Source organism: Adiantum capillus-veneris, chromosome 1 (genome assembly GCF_014529385.1).
Source record: "Adiantum capillus-veneris isolate H3 chromosome 1, ASM1452938v2, whole genome shotgun sequence".
NCBI classification, from domain to species: domain Eukaryota; kingdom Viridiplantae; phylum Streptophyta; class Polypodiopsida; order Polypodiales; family Pteridaceae; genus Adiantum; species Adiantum capillus-veneris.
In genome coordinates, this window is record NC_140931.1 from 101440868 (window position 1) to 101452248 (window position 11381).

The 11381-nt window shown below is 46.3% G+C and overlaps 1 protein-coding gene across 1 annotated transcript in view; it reads right to left on the reverse strand.

The window, feature by feature from the left end:
• Nucleotides 1-6902, reverse strand: part of LOC147465272 (dihydroneopterin aldolase 2-like) — a 30543-nt gene extending 23641 nt beyond the window's left edge. The window contains exons 1-2 of the mRNA XM_086519218.1: nucleotides 6759-6902; nucleotides 5170-5360 (exon numbers count right to left, since the gene is read on the reverse strand). Of these exons, the coding sequence (XP_086375344.1) occupies nucleotides 5170-5360; nucleotides 6759-6815 (248 nt within the window). The 5' untranslated portion in view covers nucleotides 6816-6902. The remainder of the gene's footprint in view (nucleotides 1-5169; nucleotides 5361-6758) is intronic.
• Nucleotides 6903-11381: the final 4479 nt, after the last annotated feature.

Sequence of the window (11381 nt, forward strand, 5' to 3'; positions counted from 1 at the left end):
TGCAACTCTGTCTCAGCCTTGATGTCACACAGGGGGCATGTCCTGGCCCCTGCTGGTACTCCGCTGTATCTCCCAGTCTCGATCCACAACTGGTGTGAAGATGTGTGTATGTGGCCAATAGCACATCGTATCCCATGAGATAGGTGAGTGTCCATGTATCTGGGCCTCGTCACAAAACCATCCTCCGTAAGCTGGGGGAGATGCTCTCTGTAGAAAGCCATCTTCGTGCCCAGCTCATGTATTGGTTGTATCCATGTCCTCTTGGTGTCTAGCTGAGTCAAGTCCTGGCGAATGAGCCTGGTGATCTCGGACTTTGTAAGAGTCAGAGAGGGCGCATCCAGTGAGTACTGGAAAGGAGGCAATCTGTCTATGCTGAACCCATGCGCCTGAAACCATGATGTCATCTCCCCATACCAGCATGCTGTATCTCCCTGCATGGCTAACTGTCGAGAGGACTCAAGTGCAAGGCGTGCATATCTGTCTCTGGGAAGTTCCCATATGCGGAGCATGAAGGAGACAAATCTGTTGAGCGCCTCAACCACCAGTGGGGGGGCAGCTAGCTCTGCTCGTATAACAGCACGTGGTACTGAAGCCTTGGCCCTAATGAGCCGCGAGATCATAGAGACCAGAGGCTTCTCCATGTATCCCCATCCATCACTGCGGCCTGTCCTCCCATGATGGTCCAGTGAAGGTCCCCAAACCTCAGCTCCATAAAGCAATGCAAAAGCCACCAAAGTGTCAAAGAGCAAGAGCTTCGTCCGAGGCTCCTGAAACTGGACCTGTGAACACATCCTTTCCAATCTACCCAATGCTACATGGGCTCTGGTCAATCTAGTCTCTGCTGCCCTCCTCAATGAAAATGCTAGCCCACTAAAAACCACTCCAAGGTAAGTGTAAGCATCTGTATACTCCACCTTCTCCTGGCCGTATGTGAATGCGGGCGCTGACCTCCTGATCCACTGTGGGGTGGTATTAAATACCATGACCTTGGTTTTACCAAGGTTGACGGACAAACCACTTTCTTGGGCAAACCTATGCGAAGCATCCAGGTGACGTTGCATCCCCTCCGGAGAGTCAGAGATCAAAACAATATCATCAGCATATAATAATAGTGGAATCAATGTCCCTGCCAGCTGTGCACCTCTATGACCATCTCTCTCAATGTAGTCAGAAACCTCATCTACATACATACCAAATAGAGTAGGAGAGAGCGGGCAGCCCTGCTTCACCCCAATAGTGGAGTAAACCGGTGTGGATAGACCCTCTGGGGTGCGTACATGCCCCACTACTGACCTGTATAATGCCTTAACCCCCAAATGAGCTCTGTGGGTACTCCCATCTACTGTAATCTGCGCATCAATCTAGCTCTGGGCACTGTGTCAAATGCTTTGCGGAAATCCACAAAGCTGCAATAGATCCGTCTCCCACGCAATCTGCCCTCCTCAATGATGGCTCTGAGTGTCAAGATATGGTCAAGAGTAGAAAAACCCCTCCTGAAACCTGCCTGCCCGCGGCTGCGCGTATCCCCTCCCTCTCTGCCCATCTACTCAGCTGCTGCCCAAGAATAGATGCGTACAACCGTGCCAATGTGTGTCCAATCATGATAGTGCGATAGTTCCCAGGCTCCATAGGGTCTCGAGACTTGAAGATAGGTACAACAGTAGATAGGCTCCAAGTATCAGACAAGCCCTCACACATGGCACGGTTAAACATAACTGCTAGAAGCTCTGCTAGTAAATCTCTGGCATGCATGAAATGCTCAGCCACTAAGCCATCATGATCATATGCTCTCCCAGTCCTCATCCTGTCAATGGCCTTCCTCACCATCTCAACGGTGAAAAAAACACATGTGTGTGGACATGGATGGGGGGGGTCGGGAAGGGGGGGGCTGCTCAGGAACTGTGTACAAAGATGATGCATACTGGCCCCAAGCCTCTGTAGAAGTGATGGCAGGGGGGGGAGGGGGAGTGCTCATGAAAGAGCCTCAACGCCTCACGCGAGTCCTGACTCAAGAATAGCTGGTATAGATCCTGCTCTAGGCAAGCCAAAAATGCCCTCTTCTTCCGCCGCACTAGGCATCGGAAGTCAATCTGTGACTGCCTATGAGTGATGTCCCCCAAAAGCACCTCCTTCTGAAGTCTAGCTGTAGTGTCCCAACATTCCTCATCATACCAACTGTTATGGGGCATGCTCCACGAACGACGTCTCTGCTCAGGCTGGGTATGTGGGTATGCCTCTGTTGCTGCATCATGTAGTGTCTGTGTCAGTATAGTGGTAAGCTCCTCCAGAGGTCGCCCTGGCTCCTCTGTGCACAGGCGTCTGTAGATCCCATCTATGTAAACAGAGTTCGTCTCCCGCGTGAAGGGTTAGCGAGTAGGGGCTGCTGCCCGTAGCCTGTGTGCTACACTAAACTGAAAAGAGATGGTCAGCGACACAAGAGCATGATCCACTGCCACACCAACCGGTCTGGGTCCAACCGTGAGGTCCTGGATACTAGAGATGAGACTCGGTTGTGCCATGACATAGTCCACTGTGCTAGCTCCATGTCTGTGTGGGAAGCATGTGAAGCCTCCCGAAGCAGGAAACCTTCGTAGGTCATTCAAGATTGCCAGTCCATGTGCAGTGCCCATGTCTATCAGGTGTCGCCCATACTCAGTATATTCCGCATCATGTGATAGTCTGGACAGGCCCGTCTCTACAACATCTAGCTCTCTCAGCATCTCCTCTGAAGTATCATAAAACACTGTCTGGTGATGGGCAGTCCTAGCATTGAAGTCCCCTAGAATGATAATGTCACCATCTCTAGAGAACTCCCGTATGTCATCACCCAAAATAGAAAAGGGGGACTGTCCTCTGGGTGATGCATAGACCGATGTACTCGGGGGAAAGTAGCACATAGATATCTGCCTGTCTCTGCTTTCAATCTCACCCACATGTACCTAGCCTGCTCATCCTTGTGGGCTATATGTATCAATGGCTGCAAATCCTCTCTAAATAACATTGCAACTCCCCCCAAGCCCCGTCCTCTGTGTTCTGAGCGTGTCTCCTGTCTGTAAGTTGTCTCCCATCTGTATCCATTGATGTGAGGCATGGATTGCCCAGGGGCCTAGTGTGTCTCAGAGTAAAAGATGATGTCTCTTCCAGTAAAGCTATCCTCAAAAACACCCACATCAAGACGCATGGATCCATTACAGTTCCAGGCCGCCACTTTGAGTGTGGTCCCATAAGTCTCACACCGTCATGTGGAGCGTCGCTCCAGTATTACCACTCTTCCATCTCGGTAAAAGGCAATTTTGCCTTTTCTCCTTGCCGCTCTAATCTCCGGCATTACTTCCTGCATATGAGCGATCTGCGAGAGGGTAAGATCATCCCCAAGAAAAATGCCCGTCTCTTTAAGAGTTGGCCTTTTCTTCAAGAAGGACTTCTTCACTTCCATGGAGGGAAAACGGAGGATGAGTGCCCTTTCTTTTGAGGTTTCCCCACTACTTCCATTTTTCTTTATGTTGCCCACTCTCCAAGCTCTTGTGTGCGTCGGCTCATGAATCCCCATCAAGGCCATGAGTTCTTTTACCTCTTCGTCCACATTGCCTTTGTCTTTAAGACCGCAAATTCTCACATGTAAAGCGCACACACGTCTTCTTTGCTCCTCCTCTAGTGTCTGATTAATGATAGTGGGTGTGGACGTGGACGTTATCTTCTTGCCTTTTCCTTTCTTGGCCACCTCGATCCATTTCTCGGCTTCATCCGCCTTCTGCTGAGTTTTTGTAAGAACATCCACCCAAGAAGTCGTCATCTCTTTGTGTTGCTCTTCTCCCTCTTTGATGGCCCTCAGCCTTCAGTTCGCGCGCAAAGAGAGAGAGAGAGAGAGAGAGAGAGAGAGAGAGAGAGAGAGCGCAATGTTGGCTCTCTGATCGGTCCTCGCAGCCCGTTGCCGTATCACAGCTCACCAAGCCTTGGGGATGCTGCCACGCATGTGCACCTGCCCGTTGCCACCTTGCTCGTTGTGCACAGCGACCTATATCTCCCGCTGATGCCTCCTTGTCAGTTGCTGCTCTTTCATGCCGCCGCTAGAGCGCTACCTAGGAGCAGATTTTATGATGTACACAAATTCCTACCAGACTTTTGATAGTACTTCGAGACTTATGACCCAAGGAAATCCTGAAGTTGTCAAGTTTGATGCATTATGCACATTGTTGTTGCAGAGTCACTTTCTAGAAAAAAACAGGACTAGACAGCGTGCAGTTGAACACGCCTTTATTGCTGCTCAAAGAAAAGGTGGTAACAGTAATGTAGTCACTTCTCATGGTTCTTCTACAAGTGGTAAATCACATGTTCCTAATGCTTCTGCTGGCAACAATTCGTCTGGAAATTCTGGTGAAACGGGCAAAAAGAAGATGCGTCGCCATTATTGCAAAACTAATAATCACTTGATCAAGCAGTGTCCTAAGTTGAAGGCAAAAGAGGCTAAGAAGAGAGAGGTTGGTTCCATTACAAATGCTGGTTCCACTACAAATGCAGCTATTGTTGAGTCTTCTGTGAAAGGAGATAGTGCTGTTGATGTTGATGTAGAATGGGCTTTTAGTGCACAGTGCACTTATGATCCTTCTTTCCATGATGCATGCATGTCAGTTGCTGCAGATTCACACGTGTGGTATTTTGACACTGGTGCTTGGATGGGCACCTTTAGTGCAACAGTTTTGGTTATCCTCTTCAACCTCTTCCCACCCATCCTTCACCCTCTGATGCAATGGTTGCTTCTCAACGCATCTTTGCGGTTGTCTTGGGCTTCTTCACTTACGCCCCATACTTTCCATGGGTGATTCTCCTCTTCATAGTAGCTTGGAAGTGCCTGTTTTTCATAGGGTTTTGGGGGGTACCCTCTCCTTCTTTCCTCCTCCCACAAGTAGTTGCTAGGGCACTTTCTACCCTCATTAGGAGGGGTTTTCAGTGTGGCTATAGTACTGTCAGTTTTTATAGTTTTGGCCTTTGACCCTTGTACTTGCATATGGTCAATCTTGTAACAGTTTTTACTTCCCCTTAGGGTCGGCACCATTTTTTGGACACTCCAAGGGGGTTCAAGTAATAGAATGTCAGCTATGTTCTACAAAAGAGAGAGAGAGAGAGAGAGAGAGAGAGAGAGAGAGAGAGAGTGTTGCTGGTAGGAGTTACCTGTGCAAATCTGTGTAACTAACTGTATCATTTAAATTGTCTGTTTCACCAGCCTTCTCCGTATTCAACCACGCATCCACATCTACGATGAAAGGTTGCACAGCTTTCTTTTCATCATCATTGACCCCATGTACACCAAGAAACCTTAAACCCCTCAATACAATCCTGTCTCCAAAGGGCTTGAACCTTGGCTTAAAAAACGAGGGAAAAATGAAGAAACATTCACTAACTTGTAATTACTCAAAACATGACAAAAAAAATCACAAAATCTCAATCTCTCTCTCTCTCTCTCTCTCTCTCTCTCTCTCTCACAAGAAAAGAGGCTGATTCTAATACTTGAAAGTCCCCCAAAACGCCCAAATGGTGCCTATTCCCAGGGCAAGTACATCATTGTTTACATAGCAGGCAGGCATCAAACAAAAAACTGGAAAACTAGATACAACTGGGCACATGGCCAAACAGTAAAAACAGAATGCCAAGGTTGAAAACCTCTCTTAAAAGAATAAAAAGTGTCACAGCAAGCTAATTGAAGAGAGGATGACAACAGTCTCTGAAAGATAGGCACTTCCACCAAAAGCCCAATCAGCAATTGAAGATCAAGAACCTGAACTGCCAAAAGCCACCGAAGGAAGCGTTGTACCAAAACAAGCAAGGAGCTGTCATCCAGAATAGAGAGCAGCCCACTTGCTGAAGGTGGCTCCTGAAGACCAAAGCTGGGGAGGGCCAAGAAGACAGTGTAGGAGGCTTTGAAGACCGCGACCAGGCAGAAACCTGCTAAAGAAGCTTGGTAGAGCAAGTAGAGAGCACAGCAGCGAGCCAACCACTTAACAAACTAGCAACCAACGAGCCACGACAAACAACCTAAACCAAAACAACAAAAACCCCATCTAAAAGAGAAGGAAAATAAACAAAAACAAAAGCAACACAAACGAAAAAGCAGGTAAAACAGACTGTAAGGACAAGCTTTCGCGCACATACACTCGCATGCACACACGCACCAAAAAGCAAGCCATGAGGATGACAAAATAAACACACCACACAGAAAACCGTGCACACACACCCACACCCACACATACACAAAAGCGAGGACAGATCAGAAACAAGCAAAACATGGAAAGGGAAAAGAAGAAAAGAGGCAGAAAGAAACCAAGGCCAAGACATGGAGGGCACCAACAAACCAGCAAGATCAACAAAGGGAGAAACGCCTGAACAATTGCCAGGGTGTCTGTAGCACCAAGAGGAGGAGAACTGGTGTGGGAGGCCAGGTTGAGCAAGCAATCTTCTCCAGGCGGAAACAGCAGTCTCGACGGGCTCCATGTTGATGGAGGTAAGGCGGCACCACACGAGTCAGGCAGGAAGGATGAGAATCTTTATGAATATGAGCCGAGGGTGAGACAGAGCTCATCACAGGCGAGGAGGGAGGCAGGTGCAGACCTGGGCCCTGTAGAGGTCAACGTGAAGCACTACAAAGTAAATGACATTGCGAGGCTGGGTTCTACAGAGGGTAACACACAAGGTAAACACGCTCACGGCAGAGGGCAGGGGCTATGGGCTGGCTGGATCTAGAGTGGGTGCCCCAGCCAACAGGCAAGTTTGCACAGCAAAAAGGGTGGGGAAGACGAGGTCGCAGGACGTGCAGGCGACATCACTTCGTAGCAGGATGCCCTCTCTCTCTCTCTCTCTCTCTCTCAGACACACACAACAAGAAAACAACCTTCATTAAATTAAACATCTCAAAGGAACATTCCCAAAGATAAATTGTACAACATATATTGTCATAGAAACAGAAGCGAGCGCTTAGACACGTCCAAACTATTCAATCGTACCGTTTCGAAATCCACACAAAATAAAACTTATAAAGTAATTAAGAGCGACACGACATGGGAGATTTTTCTATTTTTTTATGAACTCATTCTTACAAACACATGAACTTGAGCAGCTTGCATTGTTCTCCATCTCGGGATGATTCAGATGCAAGAAATGCATGCTAATCAATACAGCACAATGGCTGAAACTTAATGTACCTGTAGCCGGAAATGGCTCTATCTGTCTCATTCCGTATTCCTCTATACTAGAGTGATTATTTTTGTTATTTGCCTGCTTACGGAGTGCCGAAGCGAGGTCGCCTTTGCTGAGTTTTGGCTTTAGAAACTCATTAAAGAGCTGAAAACCTGCCGGACCTCCAGCAGAGGGCTTGTCTAAGTGCGGCTATCCACAGAGGGACGCACACAAGCTTCTCCTGGCCGCCCTCCACCTTTGAGGTGGACTGCCTCTTAGATCAATGACACCCTTGTTGGTTACCGGCAAACAATAACCTTTGTTGCCCCAACTTGGATGGTGTGCACCAAATTGAAACCGGATGGATGCCCATCGAGCGAATGGCGGGATATGCAAACGCCGATGTCCATGAAGGTTACCAACCAGCCTATGTTGTCCCTACGCGAGAAGATTGGTGAGAGCAACGCCGAATGGGAGATGAAGATGGATATGTCTTTTATAATGCCCTTGAACCATGGCAAGTCCTTTGTACAATGTCTCATGAAACCGCTAAGTAACTCCTCAAAGATAGGGGCTCCTCTTGGGGCGTCGACTAGATTGCCGTATGATGGAAGCTCTAGATGAATCCTTGTCTCTACAACGGATGTGGCTGCGAATGTAGGCTCACAATGCTTGCGAACTCCCGAGGTGGTTGCCTTGGATTGGAGCCCTTTGGCTCCGGATTGATGGCCACGGATTGCTAAGAAGATGCAGATAATGTGAACCTGACATGCTGCCAAAGATGTGTACAGATCGATGATGATGCAACATTTCTTCTAGAATGATGGAATTCTCCAAGCACATGGAAGAGATGGTCAGGTGCAGCGGAATTGCATATGGTGAAGATCTAGATTCTACACTTCCACGATCCCTTACTTCCTTTCCTTGCGTCAATGATTCCTTTTAGTTTAAATGATGGTTCCTTTTACTTTATCCAACAGAGAGGGAATGAGAGTGCGGTAGAGATGTGTAGAGGGAGAGAGAAAGAGAGAGAAGAGGAGAAAGGCACTCGATGGGGTCCCAAGCAACCCTCTCAAGGGCCCCCCACACCGTTGCCGATGTGGAATTTGCTTTTGATTGCGTAAATGGAATGTACACACTGCACAATACATCAAGTGCAGACTCTACTGACTGGAATGATGACTATCGCCACGGTAACTCCTCAAGACAAGGCACCTCCGGGGCTGATTTGATGCACCTTTTTACGCAGATCTTGATGATGCCGATGATAGACAGTAATGGAGCACTCGATGCCAGCGAGGGAATGGTTGATGGGAGGCTCGATGGGCTGCCGAAGCACCGGACCACAATGGGGAGATCGCGAAGGTAGATCCAAGCCGTTTCCAACGACGGAAAGGGGCTGAAATCTGAAAATGTTAGCGCTGATCTCTGAAAATGTTGGTACTTATCTGAAGACGTTGGCTGCTGATTTAAAAATGTTGGCACTGATCTCAAAACGCTGGTGTTGATCTGGCGATTTCCAGTAAAACACTGAGACTGATCTGAAAACTCGGAACGCTAGGCTGCTCTTCTGCTAGTGCTAGGTAAACTACAACTTGTTTAAATGCTTGGCTGCCCGGTTCCCTTTATAAGGCTGAATTTTGCGTTATAAACTCCCTAAGGCTTAGGTAGGACAAATTGTCCACCAAACCAACAAAATAAATCATAGCAATGATTTATTTATAAGTTTGGCCAAAGGGTCGGTTTCTAAGTGAAATTGTCGCACAGCTGCTACACGAGAATCCGATCGATGTGGGGAATGGCTCGTTCTATATGCACGTCATGCTAGATGCCCACCGTAAATGTAATAATATCTGTCAAAATGCATGTACAAACCATTTATGCAAAAGGGTTCCAAAATTGGAAAACCTAATCTAATGGACTTGTCCGGATCTGCACGCCCTACAAACATGCTAACAAAATTGTCAGTATTAATCCTCCTAGGATTCTAGGCATTCCTTTCTAGGAAAAAGGGGAAAACTAGCTCTAAAAGTCGATGAAGCATGTCCATGCGGCACACAGAGCCATGTGCACGTGACAGTGTATGTATATTCGACCGAAATAGGTAGCGCTATAACTCTTATCCCAAGCGTGTGGGAATTTTTGGCTAAATGGCATTGCATGAGAGAGAGAGAGGGCTCGTAAAATCTCTACGCTAGCTTGTTTCAAAATCTTACGTTGCTTTCTGATTTTTTGAGTCTTATTTTAATGTTACAAAATGTGGCCCCTTTCAAACTGACTTGGCCAATCTGTTTTTTAGAGTTTTAAGCCTTAGGCTTAAAAACGAGTGTTAAAGTGTGGGTTTGTGGCTAATCTGAAGCATGTTTGACTTTGCTATTTCCATGCCCCTCCAAACTAAGTCTGCCTGCTTTTGCCGAGGCGTATTTATATATTGTCTGGTCAGCCACTTTCTTGGCCGGCCATAGTCACAAATATTAAATCGTGACTTTCTGAACAAACTGAGGACACCATCTTATTCATGTGTTTGTCCCGACACATACTGCACTGAATCCAGCTATTGTTCTACTTATCATGCTATCCGAATACCGATAAATTTCCCAAATGGCACATTTTCCCAGAAAACTTAGTCGTCTATTAAATTATTAATTGTTTTACCAAGAAATTCATAAATTAGTTCTATGTGCACAAAAATCATTTCTATTCATTTATAGTCTTAGCTAAAAATATGACATCCCTCACGCTTCCAAACCATTGTGCTCAATTGTACAGCTTCATGATAATTATGCACGATGTCTAAATAATTTTTCAATTATGATTCTGTCATCCATTGAGCATCTAGAGGAGAGTAATTCTTCAACTTCACTAAGTACTTACGATGAGTAAATCCAAATTTTAGTTGTCCCTCTGAATTACTTTTTAAGTTTTCTTCTGTGTGGATTCTTAAACGGTATAATTGAATAGTTTGAAAAGTCTTTGCAGACTCATCGCCAGAGAGGTGTGATCCTAAAAACCATAAAATCCTAAAAACCATAAAATATATAAATACCGGCTAGGGGCATTAGAAACTCAAGATCACACTCACATAGAGAGTGCCATTCGTAATTTCAACCTTGGCTTTTAGTCCTAAGCTTTGTCCATGAATCAAGACCAAGTCTGTTTCTTGGTTCTCAATCTCTCATGTGATGGGTTTTAGGGTTAGGATTTATGGAGCACGGTCATGCACGCATATGATGATCATTGCATTCGTTTGGCCAGCCACAGACTCTCTCCCCCTAAAAAGGTGGTCCATGCCAATCTCTTTGTCAGAGCCAGAATCCTCTATGTCGTGCACTAACTCTCTCTTCTCTTTTACAACATGTACTTGCGACTGTGATCATCTATGAAACGAGAAACACTGAATGGCTCTAGCAATGACCCTCGGGTGAACTAACTTGATTGAGTTTTACAAATTCCGACTCAGGGGGCCTAACACTAGCAAAAAAAGGGAGCCTAAACCTAGCAAAAAAGGAAGAAAACAAAGGGTTTACCAGCTTACAGATCTCAGCCGAGTGGCCCACAAATTATTTTTAATCCTAACCCCCAACAACTAACAATACCACGGTAGATGAGGCCTAAATTAATAAAGCATACACACATACACACACTAGAACTTGTGTAGCCAAAAGCAGACGTGGCAACTGTACGGATGGCCTACAATTTGCGAAAATCCTACCACATGGCAGCAGCATACAGAAAGCCCCAAAGGGTGCTAGATTTTGGGTCCAAAGCTTTTAGACTGTTGCTGATGGCGTTGGGGGTTGCCATCCAGCAAGTCATGAGCAGCCTATCCAGCAGGTTGCGAGCAGCATATCCAGCAGATTGCGAGCAGGTCCAGCACGTAATTTGCAAGCAGCTTGAACATTCTTGAGGCAGCGCAGGTATTTTGCAAGCAAGGGGGACACCTTGATGAATAAACATAGACCAACGGAAGGCCTTGGTGAAAAATCAGAAATTAAACGCAACCGGGCACAAGCAGTAGCGCAACACAACAAGCTAAAAACAGAATCAGCAGGGGTTTTCAGGACCTTTAGGATTTTTTCAAGAAACTGCAGACAAAGTTAAAAAATCTGCAGACAGACAGAATTTTTCAAAATCTGCAGACAGACAGTAGAGATTTTCAGGGATTTTTAAAGGAATTTTTCAAGAAACTAAAAAACCCAAGGGAATTTAGAAAT